General features: G+C 35.6%; 1 protein-coding gene across 3 annotated transcripts in view; it reads right to left on the bottom strand.

Annotated features, from left to right (window-relative positions):
- U2SURP (U2 snRNP associated SURP domain containing) overlaps nucleotides 1-26,336 on the bottom strand; it is a 53,045-nt gene extending 26,709 nt beyond the window's left edge. The window contains exons 1-14 of one of the 3 annotated variants that reach the window (XM_032852417.1): nucleotides 26,214-26,336; nucleotides 17,168-17,212; nucleotides 15,631-15,762; nucleotides 12,467-12,565; nucleotides 9,913-10,027; nucleotides 9,330-9,463; nucleotides 6,945-7,012; nucleotides 6,276-6,370; nucleotides 6,157-6,192; nucleotides 5,984-6,066; nucleotides 4,602-4,767; nucleotides 4,203-4,414; nucleotides 3,228-3,271; nucleotides 55-159 (exon numbers count right to left, since the gene is read on the bottom strand). In XM_032852417.1, the coding sequence (XP_032708308.1) occupies nucleotides 55-159; nucleotides 3,228-3,271; nucleotides 4,203-4,414; nucleotides 4,602-4,767; nucleotides 5,984-6,066; nucleotides 6,157-6,192; nucleotides 6,276-6,370; nucleotides 6,945-7,012; nucleotides 9,330-9,463; nucleotides 9,913-10,027; nucleotides 12,467-12,565; nucleotides 15,631-15,762; nucleotides 17,168-17,212; nucleotides 26,214-26,258 (1,379 nt within the window). In that variant the 5' untranslated portion in view covers nucleotides 26,259-26,336. Of the gene's footprint in view, nucleotides 1-54; nucleotides 160-3,227; nucleotides 3,272-4,202; nucleotides 4,415-4,601; nucleotides 4,768-5,983; nucleotides 6,067-6,156; nucleotides 6,193-6,275; nucleotides 6,371-6,944; nucleotides 7,013-9,329; nucleotides 9,464-9,912; nucleotides 10,028-12,466; nucleotides 12,566-15,630; nucleotides 15,763-17,167; nucleotides 17,213-26,213 lie in introns of those variants that run through there. The other 2 variants (XM_032852418.1, XM_032852419.1) reach the window with 2 other exon arrangements.
- Nucleotides 26,337-26,887: the final 551 nt, after the last annotated feature.

Genomic DNA, 26,887 nt, shown 5'->3' with positions numbered 1-26,887 from the left:
AAACAGTACATTTTCTATTACATGTATATTTTACCACAATAAAAAAATGCACACCTGAACATAGGATTGTTGATTTCTCTGTTCATAATCATAGCTTCAAACATTGGCCCTTCACGTACAACAAACTCTATCATTCGGTGTATCAGGGCGAGCAAATTCCTACAACAACAACACAGTTAAAGAAAATGGATTCAGACCTACCACTATATACAACTATACTTGACCTAAATTACTATAATTGTGCAGAAAAAGATTATTCTGCTGACTAATACAAAGTTTTATACCTGGAGCATATGTTAATGCCTTGTGCATTAAAAGGGAGTGGGTCAATGGGGATAAGGTAGTGGGAGGGGAAGGGAAAATGAAGGGAGGGAGGGAAACCACAACACAGCTTCATAGCAATAAAGATTTTTTTCTAAATGCCACTTAATTTTATTTTCCAAATGCAAAACATTAAATTATGAATCACAACTAATTGGAAAGCTGCAAATATATAAAATGAGTAAACTTAGAGCTTACATGTTATCAAAGCCATCTAAAAACATACACACTATCTCAGTTTTAAAAGAAAATATTCCTAAACCAAGCACTTTTGTGGTGGTATTGAAATGTTATATACATTACTATAATTTAGAAAAAATGCAAAACTATTTAACAAGTTTAAGGCCTGATTTAATAAAAAATCCATCCAACTCTTGTGCTTTTCTGGTACACATACAGCAGATGGAGTTTTTATTGAATCTGACCTTTAATGAGGCAACATCCCTTTGGATCACACTTCAAACTGGTTCACACAACTCATCACATGTATAATTCTGCCTGCATACTATGACTCAATGAAGCAATTATATTGCCAAGGCCTTAAATGGAGTCCTCTTTCCAAAATATTCCAAAATAAGGGACATGGTGAGATGCCTCTCCCATTTTCCATAACAATTACTTTCCAATATTTAAGCCAAGAAGAAACCTGTAACTTTTTAGTACAGTCATTTTATTGGTTGGGCTCATAGAAAATCTTTATTTTTAAAATCTAGGTCCTAAAATCATGTGATTTAAACACTATTTTAGATACTGATTACAATATCAAGCAAAAATGACTCAGCTTATTATAAGCTGCTTTTGATTTCTCACTTCACCAGTCCCCCAGCATATAGACTAGGCAAATAGCAATTGGGAAAAGCAAAAGGATATTGGCTCTTGGTACAAGGCACACACTAAATTACACCTTTAGCATTCCCAGCTCAAATTAAGTTCATGTAATTGCTAGAATATAAATAAATATATAGTTATAGAATAAGACATTGTTTTGGCTCTATAATGCCCTGCTTCAGAGTACATAAACAATAAAATAATTTATTTCATGGTCATTGTAGTTTTCTCCCATTTCAAACAAACCTACTTAAATGGACACAAAAATCTCTAGTGAAAAAAATTAATTTTTTTGACCTTCTTTAGGTCAAAAAAATTATATGAAAGTTTAAATCTTTAATATAGGGGAAACTATATATTTAAAATTATTAATTCAACCTCAAATTTTTAAGACAAAAAACCAAAAGCAACACTTAATTTTATACCTAAAAATTACTTTTCTTTCACAGAAGTACTAATTATTCTGCAAATATGCAGTTCTTGTTACCAAATGACAATGTATTCTGAGCATCCATATAGTTAATGATACTATTTTGAGGGAAGGGAGATAAAGGTAAGTTATGATTCAGTTCCAAAACTCCCACTGGTATGTGTCAAATTAAAGTGAAGGGAAATTTTATATAAATATCGTAATATATAAAATGAATTACTGGAGAACAAATACTATCATCCAGAAACTTGTATGAATTAAGTCAAATGCAACTTGACTTGAATATTATAAATTAAAAATGGTTTAGCAAGTTTAAAACAAAGGATTCACTGTAATGGTGAGTTAAGACTTTTCAATAGTTTAGAAATAAGCTGAGCCACATGTAAAGCTACTATGGAATATGCTTTTTGAATACTACAAAAATACTTTCCTGTGAAGGCTTTATCAGTGGAAAAATAACCCACTATAGTTTTAAACAGGCTTGTAAACTGATAAAATGTATTTTTAGAATATTTAAAGTTTTTCATGTGATTATTTAAAATCAAAATCTGACAATTAGTTGTTGCTAACCTGAATTCAAGATTATTAAAAGAATTGTAATCACAATTTTTTCCTAAAGATTGTGTATTTAACATCATTCTTAAAAGGGTGACTTTTCTACCAGAATGAAACAGTGTAGTACAAAAAGATGATATATTTTAAAGTGCATTATTTTATTTTAAAATGGCAATTATCTTACTCTGGGCAACAATAACAAAAAAAAAAAAAAAAAAACCAAAAAATTGTCTCTCAGTTATAATAAACCACATTTATTGGAGTCGATCGTACCAATGTCTGGTCAAAAACTGTATACTTTCCCAATCCATCCCATGATGTTTTCCTGGTCCCCCGCTGCCGCAGACAGTTCAGCTGGTGTTGTTCACCAAGGCCAATGTCAAAGAGAATTTGGTATTCTTTTGTGTTCATTTATTATTCAACCAGTGTTGTGTTCCTGTGTTTGGGAAAAGGCTTAGCTTGACTGAGCAAGAGCATACCTAGAGCATGAATTCTTCTGCTTTATCATTACGTTGAAAAAGAAAAAAAAGGAAAATAAAAGAATTCCAAATACCTTTTGTTACCATGAAAAAAAATTTCTAGCCATGTTCAGTGTTCATAAGGATAATAAGAATTCCTAATCAATTAGAAAAAAAACAAAGCTATGCCCTTCAGTAAGGAGAACTCAAACTAAGGTTGCATATTAAACACAGATCATTCAGGAACCAAGACACACACACCAAAAAAAAAAAAAAAAAAAAAAGACTGGGTCAAATTGCAACATTACATACAATTTAAGATACATTTAAAACACCTATTTTCCCAGCACAATAGTCTAATATTATTAGACTAACAACTCCAGATTAAATCTATCAAACACATTCTAACTACTAACTTGCTATAAAAATCCCTACTTTGGTAACAATAAAAACAAAAAGATAATGACATAAAATTGCAATATACTAGAGTTAGTCAAATATCCCCCCCAAAAAGTACTGGGAAGGAACCATTGCTCAGTCAAGATATTACCTTTTCCTCAACACCATTTTTTTTTTTAATTCAGAAGGGGATATTGTCTATATTTAGATCAGTAATAATAAAGAAAAACATGTACCTTTCTGTTGGGATAACCACTTTGACTATGGCTTGCGACAGAGTCTGTATATGAAGTCACATCAGATAATAAACATAGAATATGTGAGTATTGTTAACAAGTAACAAGCAAAAATATACATAATGCATTGAAAACACTACACATCTAATCACAAGTTTTGCAGGCAATCACTGCATTTGAAGTAATTATACACTAAGCAATTACATAAATGCAAATGGATGTGTTCAGTGAACAATAAATGTTCACCAAATGCAAAGAATCAGAACATTCCTGCCAGAATGCACATCAATGCACTGAAATAGGTACTACACTGAGAATTATCAGATAAAGATTTTAATTTGTGAAATAATTAACTGTTTGCCTCTGACCATACAGTTTGCTACTTTGTTCCCAAGCCTTTAAAACCAGCCCTGTCATTTTAAGTGTAATTATTTCATAACAGAACCAACAAATTCTTACAAACTTGAAATTAAGTTGGTTTTGTGTTTAATAAAAAGAAAATACTCACCCTTTGCTTTTACTAGAGTAGTTAACTGCTTTTTAAAAAAACCACATATGCTCTCAAATACTCTAATACCTCAGATCTTGAGAACTAAGTTAGCTAGCAGCCATCCAAACAGTTTAACTATTTAGGTCTTTCTAAATGAAAAGTCACTTAACCAAATACAAAGTAACACTTTCTCAGAACAAAGTAAATTTAGATACTGCACTTAAGCAAACCTGGATACAATAGTGGACAAAGAGAAAAAAAACTTAAGTGGTCAAAAAAGGAATGGTAGCCACAAATAAAAATATGACCTAGTATTTCGATACAGGGTTTCCATGGGCTAAGGCAGGGAACACATCTACTTATTTCTTTAAGAGTTGTCAAACAGAATTACACACACATTTTCTATAAAATTATTGAAAAGAAATACTACCACAGATTTAGTATTTACAAATTAGATGCGGCCCTATGTACATTTTTTTAATTACCTTCTCAAAATCCTCCTTGTTTTTAGGTGGCGGTAACATTGGAGCATTGGGGTTTTTTAACCTCTCTCTAGGCTGCGCATTAAAAGGCAGTCCTGATGGAGGTGGGGGAAGCGTATGTTCCATCATAGAAGGCGGAATGTATATCGGATGTGGAGGAATAGGCACAGCTTTACCCCAACCTAACTTCATTTCAAATGACATAATCATCTTTCCTGCAAAAAAGAAAAGAAAGGTCACCCTGGTAATTCTCAAAAGAAAATATAAGACTTCTGTTAACTTGAATTAATTCCCATGTTTAACCTTTCCATTTTTGGTCCATTTTTTCCCTAGAGTTTTTATACTTTTCAGAACCAGAAAAAAAGTCTGAATTCTATAGTAAAGAAACAGAAACTTTCTTACCATTTAAATTTTTTAAAGCTCTTTCAGCATCTCTTCTATTCATAAAAGCCACAAAGCCACAATTTCTCTCTCTTGCTCTTTCTTCATCAGTTCTAGGCCACATAATTTTCACACTGGCTAATGGTCCAAATCTTCCAAATTCTTGACAAAGCATTTCTTCATTCATCTATTTAAAGGCATTAAAAAAAAAATACATAAATAAAAATAAAAGGCATAAGAGGTTTTTTGATATGCAGAAAAAAAGGGGAAAATCTATGCAACAGAAAGCAAATTTTTACAAAATGAAGAGTGAGATATATTAATGCTACAATTTTCCATTCAAGTACTAGGACCCTATATAGGTAAAAACCTTGCCCTCAGGGGACATTAACAAATATTTTCATACTAGAAACACAAGTAAGTGTTCAAGGTGAAGAGGCTGGGTGGCAAAAGAAAAAGTACACCTCTATATCCCCTCCTGCTCCTTCTGAGATCCTGCATCTAAAATAAGCTGTTCTTCACCAGTGGTTTGTTTCAGTCAGCTCTGATTATCCCAATTAAAGCAAAGAGAAAGTATATGTTGCTGATGAAAGTAAAAAAAAAAAAAAAAAGCACCTAATCACTTTTTTCCCCCCAGCACCCAACATAATTAAGAAGAGAGAAAAGAGAAAACAGTAAATACCCAATGAGGTCCAAAACATGTACAATTATGGGTGCCTGGGTAGCTCAGTAGTTGGGCATCTGCCTTCAGCCTCAGGTCACGATCCCAGGGTCCTGGGATGGAGCCCCATGTCGGACTTCTTGCTCACCAGGGAGCCTGCTTCCCCCTCTGCCTCTGACCCTCCCCACTGCATGTGTGCACACACATACTCTCTCTCAAATCTTTGCGGGGAGGGGGAACCCGAAATTTTTAAAAAAGAGCATACTATGTATAACAACCACCACTTTCCCCATAACACAAGCAACACTGAAGTAAGGAAAAAAGAATTCAAATATAAAAGAAGTACAAAATACTAGTCTGCTACGATGAAGAGAAAACTAGAAAAAAGACGTCCATTAAGGAAGCAAGCTATGCATAAGAGGGTAGTCTCAAAAGAACACTGTCCACCACTGGTCACATCCTGATTTGATAAATAAAATCAGTATACAGTAAGACATTTCAAATTCAGATAGTCTAGTTACAGAAAGGGGAGATAAGCCCTTAAGAATTGTAGCAAAACAATACCAGTCCATACCACTAAGGCTCAATTTTGTAAGATAATTTTTGAGACTTCAGTAGCCTTTAGGTTTCACCAAACTTGCTTACTTCAGATTCTTGACTTTATTTTTTTACTGACAAAGTAGTTTTCTTCCATAATTATAAAGAATATGAGCCAACATTCATCTAACTTTTCTAATATTACCTGTGGATTAATGTTTCCAAGATATAAATTAGTAGTGCTTGGATCTCCTACATCATGTGAGCCAGGTGCATAATCATCAAGAACTAGGACAAAGAGGGATAAAAAAATTATAACCTGCAAAATACAAGGTTTGGACAATTTCTATTAATTAAAAAAGCAAAAAACTGTATTACCACCAGATGATCTATTTCTTCTTGAAGGCGCATCCACTTTAAAAGAGGGAAAAGCAAACAAGTCTTAGTGTTTAGAATAGTTAATCACAAATATAAACATTAAAATAAATGCCACTTACTAGAACGACGCTGACCATCAGAATCTGACTGAGGTGGCTCAAATCGGCTTAACCTGCCTTTTGTTTTATGTCTCTCATCACGCTCTTCCTGAATTCTGTTGAAAACATTTATAATCACTAATAATGAGGCAAAAGTTATTCATTCACATTTATTAAGAATACAATTTATCCAGGTACTATGTTCATATAACTTGAAATACTTTTGAGTAATTAAATGCCAGTACCAATAACCAAGATGAAAGAGTCCCTCAGCTATAACAATCATAAGCAAATTTTTGGTATGTCATGCAAGCATTAGAATACAAAGCTCACTTCTAAGGTGAGAAGAAAATTCAACAATAAAACATTAAAACAAAATTTGTTCTTTCTTGGTTAAGTCTGCTCACTCCTCAGTAACCACATTGTTTCCACTGCAAACAGGACTCCGGACATTAGATAAATCAACTGAATTGCATCCATATTATGCTACCAACCTAGATGCTGAATGGAATGCTAATTCATTTTCAAACATACCCTACAAAAAGAAATCACTACAATTTCTAAAACAACCTCATCATAGGTTAAGGCCTTTAGTGATAACTAACTGGTACTCTACATTCTTCATACCTGCATCTCTAAGTATCAGCTCAATATACCTATGACAGCCATTCTCCGCACTATAAAACTTACTGTTTCAATTCTTCTTTGAAGAGTTCCAAATTGCTTTTTTTCTTTTCCTTCTCCCCTTTCTTCAGTGGCTATGAAGGATATGACAAGTTATACTCCAAACAAAACATGGTCAAACAAAACTAATGGTTCAATAATCAGATCATTTTAAATAATTTTTGAGTACCAATTATGTTCTAATTATTTAAATTAAAAAGAATGTCTCTGTTCTCACTGTACTTCCTTTTCTCTTCAATTAAGAATTTAACAATTCAATTATTAAGGCAATTAAAGAAAATGACAACCAGTAGTCTTAAAGTAAAGGAGCCACAAACTATCTCCCAAACGCCTGTGATACTTAGGCCTCAACACTGTTAGAGGGAGCAAAACTAAAGAACATAAAGTAACTGAACTGACAAGTGACTGCCATGAGCAACCATCAAAAATATGCACTTCTTCAAAACAGTCACCTTAGGAGGACTATGAATTATTAAAATAATCAATAACATCTTGGAACGCCTCTTTTAAAACTGCTTTTGAGATCCCTTTCTTAGAAGTGCCAAAATAATTCAATGGGGAAAAACAGCCTTTTCCAGGGACAATGTGAGAACAATCGAATATCCACATGCAAGAATAACTGAAGTTGGTACTCTTCTCCACACCACACATAAAAAATTAACTCAAATGATTCATACACCTAAATTTAAGCACAAAAACTATAAAACTCTAGGAGAAAAACATAAGAATAACTCTTCCTGACTTTGAAAGAGGCATGGTTTCTTAGATATGACATCAAAAGCACACCTGACATAAGAAAAAAACTGATAAACTCAACTGCATCACAATTAAAAACTTTTGTGTTTCAAAGGATACTATCAATAAAGGACAAAGACAACTCACAGAATGGGAGAAAACATGTGCAAATCATATAGTTGATAAGAGACTTGACTCTAGGAAGTGTAAAATGCAACAGAAAAGACAACAAATAGCCCAACTAAAAAATGGGCCAAGGATCTGAAAGACATTTCTCCACAGAAGACTACAAATGGATGATAAACACATAAAAAGATGTCTGACATCATTAGGGAACTGCAAATCAAGACCACAATTAGGTACAAATTCATACTCACTAAGATAACTAAAATTTTAAAAACAGACAATTTTAACAAGTGTTGGTAAAGACATGTAAAAATTAGAACCCTCGTAAGGATGCTGATGGGACTGTAAAATGGTACAGCTAATCTGGAAATGAGTTTTGGCAGTTTCTCAAAAGGTTCAACAAATAGTCGACCATTTGACCCAGCAATTCCACTTCTAGGTATATGTAAGAGAACTGAATACATAAGTCCACAAAAAAGGCCTACGCACAAATGTTTATAGCAACATTACTCATAATGGCTAAAAAGTGGAGACAACCCAAATGTCAAGTGATAAATGGATAAACAGTATGTGCTATACCCATAAAACAGAGTATTATGCATCTAAAAAAGGAACGAAATACTACTATATGCTAGAATACAGATGAACCTTGAAATATTATGCTAAGAAGTCAGAAACAGAAGGCCACATGTTATATGATTCCATCTGCATGAAATGTCCCAAATATGCATATCCAAACAGACAAAAAGTAGATTAGTGGTTGTCAGAGGTAGGGGATGACTAAAAATAGTTGTAACGTTTCTTTCTGGGAAAATAAAAACATTCTGAAATTAGAGATTAGTGATTGTTGCACAACTGTGAACACACCTTAAAATAAAACTGTATTTTAAAAGAGTAAATTTTATGGTATGTGAATTACATCCCAATAAAACTGCTTTTTTCCACTGCTTTCAGAGCTATTTTAAAAGTCACAAAAAGAAAAGTCAGTCTCACCATTCAGTGTAATCATATTTCTTCACCGAGTGTGGATCCAAATGAGATGACTCACATCTACCTTCTAACCCCCATGAAAAATCCCCACCATTTTCTGACACTGAGAATATTTAAAAGAAAGTACCACTAGTTGACACTAATTCCAAAAATGTTGTAGGCAAAAGATACATTATTGGAATACATATAGTCTTCCAAGATAACTGCCACTACACATGTTGATATTATTTAAATACCTCAGTTCAGAATTGCTTAAAAAGACAATCCCATTATATTTATACCTAAAATATAATCAACATTTTACTTATTATGACTAAAACACCAGTAGTTCACTGTTCAAAGAACATGAAAAGAATACTGTCTACATGCTGTACTCTAACTTATTATCAATTCTCTAGGAAGATTAAATACCAAAACTCAACATCTACTCCCAAAATAATTAAAACAAGAAACCAAAGTCCTGCTTACAGTGAAGTACTAAAAAATCATTGGCACTATCATCTCTGAACATAAAAAGTCACTTATCTGGGTATGACTTACAGGTTTTTTGGTTTCTATCACAAGAAGAGATGGTGGTCTTTCATTGGATGACTGATTTGGAGGATTTTTTTGATCTGCAAATCTTGAAGAGGGCTTATAAATTTTACCTCTTTTTTCATCTGTTTCATGTTCTTCTGAAATTTAAAATAGTTAAGTTTCAAGACTAATTTTCAAAAATAATTTCCTATTATTTATCATTTTTATTTAAAAATAAACAGAAATTAGTAAAATGCTTTAAGCACTAAGCTATATCACTACTGACAAAATATAAAGTTAAATTCATATTACCACCTTAACTCTCAAAAATACTAATAAAACTATGAAATATATTAAAATTTTTGCAAAGTGTTTTGCTGTATTCAACAATGAAAGGTACTATCTTCAAAACTTATCTGGTTCGAATTTCTCATTAATATACATCTGGCTACTTATCCTACTAATTAATAATTAGTATCAACACTAGAGGGTGCTGATAGAAAGGAAATGTGAAATTCAAAAGACAACAAACATCTTTCATAATTACCTACAATCATTCTACTAAGACATTTTGGGTTTGCTCAAGGACTATGATAGTCACACTAACCTTTAGCTGCATTAACAACACCTCCACGCACAAATGTCTTCACTTTATTACCATCACTTCCTTCAAAAGCGGCAAGAAATTCCTCATAAATCTCAGCAGCTGCCTTTTCATCTTCCTAAAAACATATGAAAATATTAATACCCTTCGTACGAAAAATATTATTGTAAACAAGGCAAAACTCATTAAGGAATAAATAAACAAAATCTTTCCCTTCACTGGGAAAAGCAGGTTAGGCAGTCCTAATAGGTAATATCTAATCTTTAGCAGATGTTAGATACTAATTAACCTTGAAACTAAGAGACACTTTGATCCTCTATTGGCAATTTATGGAACTAGAAAAGGAACCACCAAGTAAATTTGTTTAGAGACATCAAGAATCAAACTACAGGACAACTATGTAATACATTACTCTTTTAAGGTTTTTGATGTTTCCAAAGCATGATGATTTAATTCAGTGATAATAAAGATTTCCTTCACAAACCAAAGACATGAATATCAGAAGTTGAGCAGCAATTAATTCCACAGTTTGCATTAGGAAAAAAGCTCAAAAGAACCTTAACAATTTCATTGTTAACTCTTCACAATGTCCCCAAAACATGTATGCATAAAAGGCCAATGGAACAGACAGAAAATAGAGACGTAAATCCAAAAACACTTGGAAATTCAGTATTCAATAACAGAAGCATCTCAAATCAATGGAGAATAGAACGACTTTTCAATGAATGATGTCAGGATGACTATTTGAAAAAAAGATAAAAATGAACCAATTCTTCACATCACATACCAAGAGAAACAGCAAATGAATCAAATTTAATTTTTTAACCTGAAACTCTTTAAGGGACGCCTGGGTGGCTCAATTGGTTAAGCATCTATCTGCCTTTGGCTGGGGTGATGACCAGAGTCCTGGGATCGAGTCCCACATCAGGCTCCTTGCTCAGCTAGGAGCCCGCTTCTCCCTCTGCCTGCCATTCTCCCTGCCTGTGCTCTCTTTCTTGCACACACTCTCTCTGACAAATAAATAAATAAAAATCTTAAAAAAAAGAAACTACAGGGGCGCCTGGGAGGCTCAGTGGGTTAAGCTTCTGCCTTCGGCTCAGGTCATGATCCTGGGGTCCTGGGATCGAGCCCCACATCGGGCTCTCTGCTTGGCAGGGAGCCTGCTTCCCTTCCTCTCTCTCTGCCTGCCTCTCTGCCTACTTGTGATCTCTCTGTCAAATAAATAAATAAAAATCTTAAAAAAAAAAAAAAAAAGAAACTACTGAAGTATTAGAAAAAACATAAGGAAATTCCTTTATAAGCTAGGAGTAAGAAAAACACTGAAAACTAGAAATCATAAGGGAAAACTGATAAATATGATTACATAACAATAAACAGTTTCTGCATGGGAAAAAACACCATAAGCAAATAAAAAGACAACTGACAGACTGGGAAAAAACACTGCACCTTGCGTCATACAAAGACAAAGTATTAATATACTTAATATACAAAGTTTCTTTAAAAAATAGTACTACTAAATTCTAGAAAAAATGGTTTACATAAAAGCAGACAGCTCACAGAAACAAACATAAAGGCTGTTCAACCTTACTTACAAAAGAAATGCAAATTTAAAACTGCACTGAGATACCATTTTTCACTGAGCAGACTGCCAAAACTTCAAAAACATCCTCTGTGGCAAAGCTATATGGAAACAACCTCTCATACATTACTGAGAGAGATGCAAAATGTCCCTGCCCTTATAGAGAGCAATTTGACAATATCTAACAGAGCTACATTTATACATTTACCATTCAACCCCATAATCTCACTTACAGGAATATATCCCAAAGACAAATTAGCAAAAAAAAAAAAAAAAAAAAAAAAAAAAACCATGTGCATAACACTATCCATTAACACTATCCATTAACAACACTATCCGTAATGGCAAAAGACCAAAACAAAAATGCCCTTAATAGAATTTTAGTGAAAAATTACTATGTCTACACAGCTATTTAAAAACACAAGGAATATTTCATTATACCTGCAGTAATCTCTGAGATACAATGTTAAGTGTAAAAAGAAAGATGGAGAAAAGTACAGTGGATATAGCATATTACTGATCACCTAAGAAAGAGGAGTATAATATCTATTTACACACATTTGCTTATACAAAAAGAACAGACCAGAAAAGAGCCAAATCTTACACAGAAGAGACAGTGGAGGAGACAGGGATACAAACTGAACTCCTCGAAATGTACCTTGTGTTACAGATTTGACTTAGTGTTGGGAGCTGAGAATACCCTGGTCAAGAACCTTTGAAAATGGGCACCTGGGTGGCTCAGGTCATGATCTCAGGGTCCTGGGATAGAGACCCACATCGGGCTCACTGCTCAGCGGGGAGCCTGCTTATCCCCTCTCTCTGCCTGCCTCTCTGCCTACTTGTGATCTCTCTCTCTTTCAAATAAATAAATAAAATCTTTAAAAAAAAAAAAAAAAAGAACAAAAAGCCATTTCTCTACTGTCCGTGCAGCAGAGAACACATTTCCAAGGATAACTGAAAATACAATTTAAACATTACCTTTTTCTTTAATTCTTCTTGCTCCTTCTTACTTAAAGTTCGCTTAGCCGTACTCATTTTTCCAATACTGAAGGCTTTAAGTTTGTTTTCTAGAAGAGGCTATGAAAAGAAATAAAAAGCATACCTTTACAAACACATTCTTAATACTATCTATTAATACTTAATATCTATTATACTTAATACTATCTATTAACTGGTACAGCTCAAATGATAACCAAGTATTCAGATTAGATGACTTTTTAAAAGAAATTTCACTGTAAAGCAGAGAAACTGAGACTACTCTTAAGCATCAAGTGCCTACCTTGGGCTTGATTCTAAATCTTCCTTAAAGAATGTCTTCATTTGCTAGCTCAAGGCCGGTAACATACAAAAACCATTATCTTTATAAAAAAGGTTAAAAACCAGAGAGAGAGATGCCAAGGTTTAGAACTCATTCAACCAACGTGCCGGCAGCAAGAATAAAAGCACTTGAGAAAAAGTAAAGATGGTTCTGGGCAAAAGAAGCAGTGGTGGAAAACAGACATTCAAATAGGGAAAAGGCAGCATTTATTTCCAAGTTCAGTAGCAGGAATCTAAATGCCATCTATAACCTCCATTTCAGGTACCACAAATCACATCACTTCCTTCTATAATTCAGTAAATTAACTCATTCTTCATCAACAATAGTGATGTTTATGAACATAATAGTAATATTTCAGGTTTCAGCAGAAGTAAAATCATCCATAGATCTTTAGTTGTTCAGTTATTCATTTAAATGTTAGATTTTGATTCATAAACTTAAGAGAGTAATGTCTATTAAATACACCCTAAAATATTAATCTGTAGTTGAAATCCGAAGGTTTTGCTCTTGCCTACCAAAAAAAGAAGTTAACCAATTAAAGATCAGGCTTTATCAATCCCGTTTTTTTTTTTAAGATTTATTTATTTGACAGACAGAGATATCACAAGTAGGCAGAGAGGCAGGCAGAGAGAGAGAGGAGGAAGCAGGTTCCCTGCCGAGCAGAGAGCCCGATGTGGGGCTCGATCCCAGGACCCTGGGATCATGACCTGAGCCAAAGGCAGAGGTTTTAACCCACTGAGCCACCCAGGTGCCCCAATCCCCTGGTTTTTAAATAGGCCTGCCCCAGAGAGAAGCAGAACAGAAGACTAACACTGCTACAAATTATTTTAAAGAAAATTACTTTGAAAAAATAAGTTTATAACCCAAAATGAGGTTTTACAAATAGAGTCAAAGTAAATTTTTTCCCCAAAGTAGAAAGAAAAATCTTTGGTCATCATTCAGCATCTTTAAGCAAATGGTAATATTACATATAAATTCAATGAAAAACATAGTTTTACAAAACAAAATCAGAAGGGTTCAAATTTTATTTATCTATATTCTAAGAGGTAAACTTACACACCAAAGAGAAAAATGGTTAAGGAAATTACAGAATGTTTACATAAAGAAATACAATCATCCATTAAAAAGTTTCAAAGAGGGGCGCCTGGGTGGCTCAGTGGGTTAAAGCCTCTGCCTTCGGCTCAGGTCATGATCCCAGGGTCCTGGGATTGAGCCCCGCATGGGGCTGGCTCTCTGCTCAGCAAGGAGCCTGCTTCCTCCCTCTCTCTCTGCCTGCCTCTCTGCCTACTTGTGATCTCTGTCTGTCAAATAAATTTTAAAAAAATAAATAAATAAAAAGTTTCAAAGAATTTTTGCTAAAATTAAAAAAAACTGAAAAGAGGTTTTTTTTTGTTGTTGTTGTTTTTTGAAAAGAGTATTTTAAAATGTATTCCTGGGGTGCCTGTGTGGCTCAGTGGGTTGGGCCTCTGCCTCCGGCTCGGGTCATGGTTTCAGGATCCTGGGATCGAGCCCTGCATTGGCCTCTCTGCTCAGCAGGGAGCCTGATTCTCCCTCTGCCTCTCTGCCTACTTGTGATCTCTGTCTGTCAAATAAATAAATAAAATCCTTTAAAAATAAATAGATAAATAAAATGTATTCTTGTAAAATGGATCTTAGTAAAGTAAAAATATATTTATGCTTAGAATATTATACCATAAAAATAAAGTGCTATCAATGTTAATACTGGCTGGTGATGACTGCCTTCTTTATATTTCCAAATTTAATTTTTATTAATTTATTAATTCCCCAAATTTAATCACAAGAAAAAGTATATGAAAAAGAAAAAAAGACTAAAAGAGCATGAGAACCCTTTGCAGATACACGTAGTAAAGAAGCTCCTTCTCTGGGTTCTCATACTGCCCTGGGCACCATACTAACCATACTGAATAGTACCTATCCCTCTTTAAATCCCACAGTGAGACTATAAGCTCTCTAAGAGCAAGAACTGCGTTTTACCCATCTATTTATTTCTCGTGACTGGCATGTGGTACTTGGTTCAGTAAGTGTTTGGTATAAGGGAGGAACAATAAATCTGACCATTAACCATTTCATATCCAAAACACTCCTTGGTTTTTTGTTGTTGTTTTTTAATATTTTTACTTTTTTTTTCCAAGATTTCATTTATTTATTTATTTGCCAGACACAGAGAGAGAGAGAGAGAGAGAGAGAGAGATAGAGAGAGCGCGCGAGCGTGCATAAACACAGCAGGCACAGTGGCAGGCAGAGGCCAAGAGAAGAAGCAGGCTCCCCAAGGAGCAGGGAGACCGATGTGGAACTCTGGGATCATGGCCTGAGCCGAAGGCAGCGGCCTAACTGAATGAGCCACCCAGGCGTCCCACTCCTTGGTTTTTAAATAAAATTTTAAATTTTGCAAGAATCCTATCTCATATATAAACAAAAAAAGGCGGGGGGGGGTGGTGTGCCTGAGTGGCTCAGTGGGTTAAGCCTCTGCCTTCGGCTCAGGTCATGATCTCAGAGTCCTGGGATCAAGCCCCATATCGGGCTCTCTGCTCAGCAGGGAGCCTGTTTCCCTCTCTTTCTGCCTGCCTCTCTGACTGTTTGTGATCTCTCTCTCTCTGTGTCAAATAAATAGATAAAATCTTAAAAAAAAAAAAAAATTTCCTTACATGAACTTGAGTCCATCATTAACCCAAATACAAAAAAGAATGCTATTTTCAAATAGTACATGATGGAACAAACAGTACAAAACCAAAATACCAATCACCAAGTTCTATCAAGGACAGATTAAAATCATTAATCCTTTCTTATCTTTATCAACACTCACTCTTGAGAGATTCTGATGAGGAGAATCACAAAGGCTTTCACGGGTACTCTCATTTCTATAATTATGTTTTCTTGGGCTCTTAGGTCGTGTCCGACTTGGCATGTCACTCTCTGAGGGTCCAGATGCATCCATCTTCAGGAAAAGTGAAACAAGTTTTTAAAATCACTTACGTAGTACTAAAATCACAAATAACCCAAATGTCCAAATAGTGACAAATTTCACTATACACTATCAAAACTCTCATCCCTTAATATCACCAATGATTTCATCAGAAAAGTTATTCAGTACAGGTAAAGTCTTTAATAATTCTAACTTGTACCTGAAAGCTCGAATTTTATATCAGTAACAAATATTGTTTTCTTTGAAGTAACAGGTCTGTTTTCTTCATTTTTAAAGGAACATCTGCCAAATACCCAAGTCTGATTTACCAGTCTGTCAGTTGTTTCTTCAAGTAAAAATGGTATGCCAGCAAAAAAGGGGCCAGTTTTCATTTCTCAACTTAAATAATCCACCAAGCACCTTTCCTCAAGACAAACATACTTTGAGAAGTAGTGCCTTATACATACTTCCCATTTCAACACACAAAACATAAAAAAGACCCACACACAAGGATAAAATTAAGCATTAATACCTGTTACTGCTTCATCAAGAACAGTTTTAAGTGAAACTAGCATATTTTTACTTTTACTGTGCCAGGTGGGGAAGAACACAATGACTACTAATGCATTTTGACAACACTGGCTTGATTCATGTTAGATGCTAACAGTTTACCCATAGACTGCCTTTTCACCACGAATGCAAATGTCAACCTGATCAAACAGCCAAATGTCTTTTTATTATTATAAAATAGCTGAACTCACAAAACCCAGGAAAAATTCTCAGTAACCCCTAAGAGTCTGAAAGCCATACTTTCAGCACTGCTTTAATAACATGCAAAGGAATGTTTACTGAAGAACTGTTCAAATGTCAAAAAGCTTTAAGCAAGTATATGCCCATCAAAAGAGATACAACTTAAAAAATCATGTGTACTTCTCCCTATGGAATATTACAATGCCAGCAGAAAGACTATATTAGAGCCTTAACTGTTGACGGATTTCCAACAGGTATATCATGCAGTGAAAAAAGAATGAGTGCATATAACACAAACCATAACCAATGTACAAGTATAAACACTTGTATATGTACAGAACTTTATAAGCACAATAAAAAAACAAAGATACATACATACTTGGTTACTAATATGGTCTGAGGGGGCAAACTTATACAAATAGAACACACACAAAAAAAGAGGGCACCTAGCTAAAAACATGGTAGAAAACAGAGACAATATAATAGTATTTATTTAGCAAGTAAAATCATAAATGTAGAGATACAGAGAGAAACTAAATGTTAGAGAAAAAAACGAAAGATAGCTGGCTGGCTCGGTCCATGTAGCATACACCTCTTGATCTGGGAGACATGAGTTGGAGCCCCACAATGGTTGTACAGATTACTTTTAAAAAAAAGAAGAAAGATACAGATTGCCTTTTATACTCACATGTGCATCTGAAGACCCAGATGAATGAACATCTGATGATCTGGTCTGCAATTATTAAAAAGTCAATATTTAAATGATCTGAAAATATATTGTGCTAACAAAACAAGTATGTCTCAAGTTACACAACTTAATCTTCCCAAACTCGAAGCAATTTCGCCTCAGCTAATAAAACCGGACAAAGGAAATCTAGAACTTAGAAAAAAAATTGTGATCTAAAATAAATGTGCAAGTCAATTCTTTAAAATTCAGAATGCCTATGTGCCAAAATATGATACAAATGAGAGTGGGAGATATTTGAGGAATCAACTTTTTAAACTGTAATCTGGAAACTTAACCACTATTTTTATGACAGATTTTCCTGCAAAAGCTCTTTCCAAGTCCTAAGATACACTGTTTACTGCCACAACACTGACAGAGCAGCAACTCTTGTTATGCAGCAAAGAAACTTCCCTTCCTTCTTCCAACTACCCAGTCATATAAGAAACCGATTCTAGTAACAAGAAAATCCACACGTAAACCGTCAATGTAAAAGGTACAAATGCTACTGCAGAAATAGTTCAAGAGAAAGAAAAGGCTTTTATCAAATCGACTGCTGATTACCATTTACAAGTTGTTTTAAGGAGACTGCTTCTAATTCAGCATGCCATTACTGCTGACTGTTGCACAGAAAAAGTTGTCTTCAAATAATGGTACTTTCCAACAATGTCAACTGTTAAAATCTCATCTTATTTTTCTTAATTGATCTACAGATCAAATTACATATGGCACGCAATATTTTGTTTTTTTCACTATGCAGACAAAGAAGCCAAGCTGCAAGACTATTAACTAAATAACATGTGGCATCTGTCCCAAATTTTTACTTGGCAGTCCCAGAATTTAACTGTCACTGAGTTGTTTATATTTTGCAAAGTATTGGGTAGTGAGATTTTACTTATTTTTATGTATAGTCAAATATTAAAAGTGAAACCAAGAATCTTAACACCACAAATATCTGACACTACCTCCAAGTTCTAGATTTCAAGTAAAATGCACAAAACATTATATTAATTTTTAAAAGAAAATTGAAGATTTGTAAGATATATAAAAGACCAAATACAGCAAAACTCATGTAAGTCTACACATTATTGCTTTACTTACCTTCTCTAAACTTAAGGCTAAGAAAAGCTGGTCAGATTTTCACTCTGAATCAATTTGTTCCTCTGAACTCCACTGTGCTGGGCCCTAAGCAAAATAAACTCAAGACAACCAAGCACTGACATACCTTCCATCACTATTCTATCTTTTTCTATATCCAACTTTATTGTATGCTTCCTCATTTACTTCCTCCTCACATCTAACCCAAGAAGAAATTGTTTAATATTTAACTTTAATTCTCTGAAACACACTGTGAAACAGTTTGAAATGTGCCTATTTGCACACACTTAGAAATTAGAAAATCAAAGAGAATAACTACTCTTAAAAAGAAAAAAAATTCAGTCAAGGCACTGAACAGATTGAGAAAAAAAAAATCAACTGCTTGCCAATATACTAGTATAAACCTGCTAAGTTACAAAAATGATACCCTAACTGCAATAGTCACAAGAAGTATAAAACATCTAGAAACCAACAACAAAAAAAAATGTACACAACCCGGGTGAAGAAAACACAAACTTTACAGAAGGATTCGGTTATTCAAGTCACCTTTTGAAAAGACCCATCATACTACTGGATGGGAAAATCCATTATTAAGACAATGTCAATTATACCCAAATTTATTTACATATTTAATGCAATTTCATTCAACAGCTCGATACCCCCCAAAGGAAAATCTTTCCAAGGGGGCATAGGGGTTGCCAAAAATAATTCTAAAGTTCACCCGGAAGAATAAGCCTGCAAGAGCAGCTAAAACAGTGCTGGTCTTTCTTCTAGGTCACCATATCCAAATCATCATCTCTAGGATTTAAAAATAACAGGGGGCGCCTGGGTGGCTCAGTGAGTTAAAGCCTCTGTCTTCAGCTCAGGTCATGATTTCAGGGTGCTGGGATCGAGCCCCACATCGGTCTCTCTGCTTGGCAGGGAGCCTGCTTCCCCTTCTCCCTCTGCCTGCCTCTCTGCCCTACTTATGACCTCTGCCTGTCAAATAAATAAAATCTTTAAAAAAATAAATAACAATAAAAACAGCTTATGAAGATGCACAGCTGATTTCAATTAACCTAAGATGGCACCCTGGTCACATTTACTACAAACCAGACGTTTTCCACTGATTAGCAGCTATAATTACACAGCGTTTAAAACGGGAACTCTTTAAGCCTAAGAGTTAGAGAGATGAAAATAGTACTAAGATTTTTAAAATAACCAACTTCTAAAACCAATGGTCCAAGTAAACAGTAAATATAACACTACTTCAGAAGCTGAACCTCTCCCTCTTCGTAACCTAGAACTGACTATATTATTTGTCTTGGGTTTGGTTTTTACGTTTTTTTAACTAAAGAACAACAAATTAATGATGCTTTCAGATCTTTTGAAGTCTAGAGCACAGTTCTTCATCCATAAGAAAAGACCCAAAAGAAATGAATCCGCAGAATTAAGGGAAGCTTAGGACAATAAGAAGCAGACACAAGGGACACCTGAATGGCTCAATTAGTTAAGCTACTGCCTTCAGCTCAGGTCATGATCTCGGAGTCCTGGGATCAAGTCCTGCTTCTGGCTCCCAGCTCTGCAGGGAGTCTGCTTCTCCCTCTGACCTTCTCCCCTCTCATGCTCTCTCTCACTCTCTCTCAAATAAATAAAAATCTTAAAAAAAAAAAAAAAAGAAGAAGAAGAAGAAGAAGTAGACACACGACAAATTTATCTCAGGATAGAAAAAGCAGACAGTAGAGATGTAGTGTCCTCTGAAGCATCAACTTACATGTCCACAAGTTTAACAATCTCTCCCACAGGAAGCACATCAACACCTTTATTTTACTGAGATGACTTCTAATTCTTTATTTTCAACCTTAGTCCCTCTCCTAGGTTCTAATCTGCTTTCAAACTACCTCCTGAACATCTTCACCCGAATATCTGCAAGCTCCTCAAACTCAACATATTTAAAACTCCTTCCAAAAGCTTCTCCTATTGACTTTATTTCTGACAGTGGATTGTATCTCTCACTCACTCATAATATGGAAGCAGTAAAACGTTTTTAAGAGCACAGATTCTGGAATCAGACTTCCTGGTTTTAGCACTTACCAGTTTTGTAAACTTGGCCCTATTTCCTTCATCTGTAAAGCTGAATAGCACCCTGCCTATAGGATTATTGTGAAGGACAGAAACAGGTAAAGCACTTAGAAAAGTGTCTAGCACATAATAACTACTCAATAAGTGTTAGCCAGCAACAGCCTTATAACAGGATCATCCTGGACCCCTGTATCCCCTCATAATGACGTAAGTCAAATTCTGTTCATCCTGCCTCTAATACAGCTCTTCTATGGGGACTCTTCTCTTCCTTTCTAAAGACACAACTGTGGCCCAGCTCTTCCCTTAATTCAACCATTTACTGGTACTATGACTTACATTAGATATATAAAGTAAAATAAGACATACCTCCTGCCTTTAAGAGCTAATAATAGAGTAAAGTAAAACAATGGTCACTAGAGAAGAGGAGAAAGGCAAATCTTAATGGGAGTGGGGAAGAAGTTAAGAAAGCTTCCCAGAGAAGATCTGAGGTGAGATTTCTGCAACAATCCTCAATCTGGAGCACTATCTATCTGGAGCACTACAATAATCTTCCAAGTGGTCCTCCTCACTCCCAAATTCTTCCTGAAGTATACCCCCAAGAATTCTTTCCTAAAGGACTTTCCTACCTCAAATTTTCCATGGCTCTCTAATTTTACTCCACAGCATTCAAAATCTCCACAATTTATCTCAAACTTATCTTTCCATCTCAGCAACTTGTATTCCCTATGCAAGTGATCTATGCACTGACTAAATGAGATCACTTACCTATCCATTTCCCAGATTTATTTTTCTTTACCTCACCCATCTCTTTTTATATCCCTATCTCTATCCTTCAAACCTCTGCTCATTGTTGAGAACTCAAATTCCTTTTTTTTTTTTTTTTTTGACGGAGAGATAGAGAGTACAAGTAGGCAGAGAGGCAGGCAGAGGAAGAGGGAGAAGCAGGCTCTCTGCTGAGCAGAGGCTGGATCCCAGGACCCTGGGATCATGACCGGAGCCGAAGGAAGCCATTTAACCAACTGAGTCACCCAGGCACCCAAATTCCTCTATTCTTAAAGCCTTCTCCTTCCCACCCTCCATTTAACCAGCTGTCACTTCTCTCTAAACTTTTAGATACCTCTACTTCATGCTATTATCTGTTGACTTTTCTTCCACTAGACAGCACACTCCCCAATTTGTATAGTCTCATTTAATATTTTCTTCTCAAAGTCAAGCACAAGATCTGCCAAGTGATGGAGCCTCTATATATTGGTTGACTTTACCTACTAGAACAAGTACCTACCCAACAAAATTGTTACACTCCACTATCAACATACTTTGCTTTCCACTCACTAACAAGTGGCAGCCACCTACTTTAATATCACTCTCCAAGGCAAACCAAGGGTCACCTCTCAAAAAAAACTTTATAGATCACTAAGACATGTACCATGTAACATAAAGTTAAATAAAAACCCGAAATTACTTTTAAAGTTATATTCAAAACACAACCAATACACGAAAAGTTGTAAGTACATTTGAATATCCCATAGTTAATATAAACTGAGGAAAGTCTAGTGAAAAAATTTAACTCCTAAAGGAAGAGACAGCTAACAGTACCAAACAGCCTTGAGTGCTACTGGCAAACGCATCTTGCTTTTTGAAAAATTATTTCAGCACAATATCTAACACATGTCTGATCTGCAATATTAAAACTACTTAAAAATAGAATGAGGCAAGTTATTTGTAATATTAATGTTTTCGAGTTTAATATCCTGTAGCCAAGTTTTTATTTTATTTTTAAAAAGCAATGCTCTTTGTGAAAAAGTGGTAGAGAGGCAGCAGTCTTCAAGTTGCACACCAAATGAACCCCTCTTTCATATGCCACTAAGGTAAAGGAGAATGTTCCATGGATTTAGTTTCCAGGAAGAAAAAAAATCTTCAGGAATAAAAAAAGAAAAGAAAAACTGGACTTTCAGAAAACAATTAATCTAGTAAGATGGGAATTTTTAAAAACCATATCAAGTGTGACATTCAAGAGGTGCCTGGGTGGCTCAGTCCTTAAGTGTTTGCCTTAGGCTCAGGTCATGACCCCAGGGTCCTGGGGATGGAGCCCTCCATTGGGCTCCCTGCTCAGCAGGAAGCTACTCCCTCTCCCACCACCTCTGCTGTGTTCCCTCTCTCGCTGTGTCTCTATCAAATAAATAAAATCTTAAAAAAAAAAAAAAGTTACATTCAAGCACCAGTGCTGTAAATACTCTAAAAGAGTATCAATCAAGAAAACAGAAGTTCATAATTCAACTCTCCACCCAAAAAAACAAACTTCCACCCACAAAACTATCTACCTTATATTTTAAGATAAAATTACAATCATATCATAACAAACTTTTAATCTAAACTAAAACTAGCAACCCATGAAGAACCTAATTTTCAAGATTTGTTTCATTTAGAGTATTTTATCATATTTAGGACAACCATCTCAGGTCCCCTCCCTCCTTGGGAGCTCTGTACTATCACTCTGCTGTCACTCAATAAACCTTGTTTTATTGCCCCCCCCAAAATAAAATAAAATAAAAATAAAATTTAAAAATAGAGTATTTTACGATATTTAAATCTTACGTATCTTTAGGTACCAACAAAAGAATATACACAAGCAGTAATAAATACCTAAGGATCAGAAGCCTTGAATGTATCCTCATTTTACTTGTTTCTTAGAAGTAAAATACTTTCATTAATCAGCAATCAAAACAGTTCCCTAACCAATTCAGCACTAAATGTCTAAGGAAGCCAGCAATATCTTCTACCTGTTCATATACCTAGCCCAATTTCTGACAATATGGCAAAAAAGAAATATTGTCACAGAGAGAAATAACAGGACACATAACTCCATTATGATCACAGTATATCCCATACAGAAAATGTAAAAAGAAACTACCACATTTACTTCATATCCTCATTTTCTGTGCCAGCAAACAAAATTCTTAAAATCAAAATAATAAACTAATCTTTATAAATTAAATTCTAAGGAAATATGTTTAACAATTTTCTAAGGAAACAATTATTCTCCTCCCAAAATCAATGCTACAACATGGCACCAACAGCCCTCTCCTATTCTAAAGCAATACTTTAATCTGGTAATAAATAAATGAATAGAAAATAATTACAATTAAGACACATCAAATAATTTTGCCATTATCAATAAAGAAATCCTGAATACTGAACATTTTATTTTTAATTTATTTTTATTGAAGTACAATCGACAAAATTATATTAGTTTCAGGTACACAACATGATTTAGTATCTGTATAGATTATGAAATGATCACCACAGTAAGCCTAGTTAACATATTTCACTATGCAGAAATTTTTTTCTTGTGATGAGAGCTTTCAACATCAACTCTCTTAGTAACTTTCAAATATGCAATACAGTATTAACTATAGTCACCATGCTGTACATTACATTCCCCTGTACATTTTTAAATTAACATTTTCCTCAATGTGCAGAAATATGATTAAAAAGCATCCCAACCTATATCAATGGGAATTTAACTACCAAAGAAGAGTGAGCATGAAACAAAAGAATCTGTTCATTCCATCTGTACTATAGAATACATCACTCATCTGATCTCCCAGAGGAAAGAAAATCAAACCACAAAGATCAAAGGCTAGAAATTCCAAATATTGTAGTATTAGCCAAAAAGATCTGATACTCTCTCCAATAAATTCTGGACTTGTGTGAGAAACAAAGCAGCAATGCGGGCAGTCATTATATGATAGTTGATGACTTAGATTCTAAACCTTAGGATTAGAATTTATCCACAATTTTGAAAAGTTAGTACTTTTTAATTCCTGTAAGGACAAAAAGTAGAGGGAAAAGGAACAAAGATTATGTACTTCATAGACATTTATTCATTTAATCCTTACATCAACCCTGTAAAAAAGAGATTACACCCATATTACAAATGAGAAAACTGAGGTTTGAGAGTTTAAGCAATCTGCCTTATTACCACAAATATAGTCAATTACCAATTCAGGATTTGAATCCAAATGTCTTTTGTTTGTCATCAAAATCTATAATCTTCAACTGTATCATGCAGCTCTTCATATTAATGAAAAAATCACATCAACATCATTTGAGTCCTGAGATACTCTGATTCCTTTTACAGACATCAGTAAGCAATCTCTTAATAGCGCGAACGGATGATAATCTAAAGCAATATATAAACTGAAAAGATTTATTATTGGAAGATCCAACAATTTACTTATAGGAACAACCACACAAAACCATGAGAAATAGTATTTTAGAAGGAAACCTGAACATATACATTGAAATGTTTTCCATGTATCCAAGGGGTCAAGTAGGAGATACTTAAAATATTACTTTGAAAGAAACTAAAGCTGTGAAACTTTTGTGCAAATTATTAAGGGTGTAGTAGCATTATCAACAGTTCCCTAACAGCAGCAAGCAGGGCTGTTTTTGTGGCTCTGTGAGGTAGTGACCTGAGCGATGTACCCAACCATTCCGCTCAACACCAAGGGAAAGGTACTGGAGAGGGAAGAAACTGACAAGGAGTAAAAGTAGGATGTAAAAACAGCCAAAACTGGCCCTCTACCACAGTTTCTACAAAATTAAAGGATGAGGGGTAAAGACATTGCTAATTACAAACTAATTATGAACATCATTCACAAAATATAAAGATTATGATTTATTAGACATAAACCAAATATAAAATGGGTTGTGATTAGACATAAAACAAATATAAAATGGGTTGTTTCTCAGAACAAACTAATCGCAGGACTCGCCCTGTCCACCCTAAACTTCCTAATAACCGATTTATAATCACTCTGCAAGATTTAACAGTCCCTAAAGCCTTTAAGTGTTACACAACTTCTTGCATTAGCATAAAAAGCTTAATAACTACTTCAGGCAATACCTATTACTTTTAATATCGTGTTCAAGATGAGAAACTAGAAGTTAAAAGAAAAAAAAAAAAAAAAGATTAAATGACCGGCCCGAGATGGCAACTAAGACCTGATGCTAACCACCACCTAACTACTGTTAAACTACTTCTACAGCTCAGTGGTTTCACAATTACGTGCACACGGTTCCCTGTTAACTCAAAATTAATTTAACAGTTTTGAGTGGCTTCCAAGTCTTTGTAAGTTCTCTTTTCAGTGGAACACACAACATGGAGATGCAGGAAACCCTGAGTCCTTGAAATCGAACACTCAAAAAAAAAAAAAAAAGTGCTCATTTTATACTTCCTCTTAAGTGAGGTAAGACCACGTGTAGAGCGTAGCAATAACCTTGGTGATGCAGCTCTGCAAAGGAGAGCTGCTCCCGCCTCTGCACTTCCCACCCCGCGTCCCTCCACCATTGGTCCTCCCCTCACAACTTGCAGCCCTAGATGTTATTTACTCCCCGGAGGGCAAGAGGAAACTGAGGGACACCGGAAGCGTGTGAGATCTAAAACCAAAGAACCGAGGAAAGAGAGGCAAACACTTAAACACAGGGAAGCGATTCCCGCCTCTCCCAAGTGCTGTCCGGCGGCCTCAGAGATCAACAAATACAGGGGCGCGTTTTCACGGCTTCAAACCTCAGTCTAAATCCCTGACTTCACTCCAATGCCAAACGCAGGCCGAACTAATCAGGCCACCCACCCCGGGTCCGCCAGTCTCGAGCCGAATCCAGGCTGGGACTAAAGGGAGACACCAGGCCTCTCAACCTGCGCACCACAGTGCGTCGGGCCCCGGGCCTACAGTCGTGACCAGAACATGGAATCCCACCCCAACCTCCTCCCGCTGGCCAGAAGCGCCTGTAGGCCCCAGATGACAGTGATAAACTCACTGACTTACGAAGTCCTCTAAGAAATTACCTTCGAACTGGCCTTCTGAGATCCGCCTGGCGTTTTGTCCGCCATCTTGAGCTTTGCCCCTCCTTCGGCGGCCGCAGCAGCACGGGCGAGTCGAGCACCGAAAGAGTGGATCTCAGTGGAGCCCGCCAGAGGCGCCTGCAAGACTGAATAGTCGACTGCCGAGATAGGGAATTCGGGTGGAGCTGTGCCACGTGACTTCCGGTGGCGGTAGTTTCCCCGACCTAGACGAGTTCGCAGGGTTTAGTGGGTGTTTAACCTGGCTGTCTTACGTCCTAGAATTTGGAGAATCTCCTTGTGCTGACTTTCAGGGCGGGCTGATATTTCACTTTTTTCCCCAGTGCCCGCCGTTGATAGGTGCGAGCCAGTTGAATTACCTGGGTGAGGAGTGAACGACTCCTTAAAGATAATACGGACCGGTCGGCTAGGGAGCTGATTGGGGGCCCCGCGCTCCATGTCCAAAGACGGCGTTCGCGCCAGCTCCCGGGCTTACGCCTTAATGTGAAAGGCAAACCTGGAATTTGCTCAAGTTAGTTTTAGACAAACCAGTACCTGGAGAGTGGAGAAAATAAGCATTGACCCAACCTGAGAATCCGGCCATGGAGTTATCCGATACACTGTTAGGGTGTCTACAAAGTGGGTACATGCAGAGAGAGGGAGATGGAGAGAAAATCATA

Source organism: Lontra canadensis, unplaced genomic scaffold (assembly GCF_010015895.1).
Source record: "Lontra canadensis isolate GAN:19392208 unplaced genomic scaffold, GSC_riverotter_1.0 scaffold6, whole genome shotgun sequence".
Lineage (NCBI taxonomy): Eukaryota > Metazoa > Chordata > Mammalia > Carnivora > Mustelidae > Lontra > Lontra canadensis.
The sequence above is the reverse complement of the archived record's forward strand: the minus strand, read 5'-3'. Positions and strand labels throughout refer to the sequence as shown.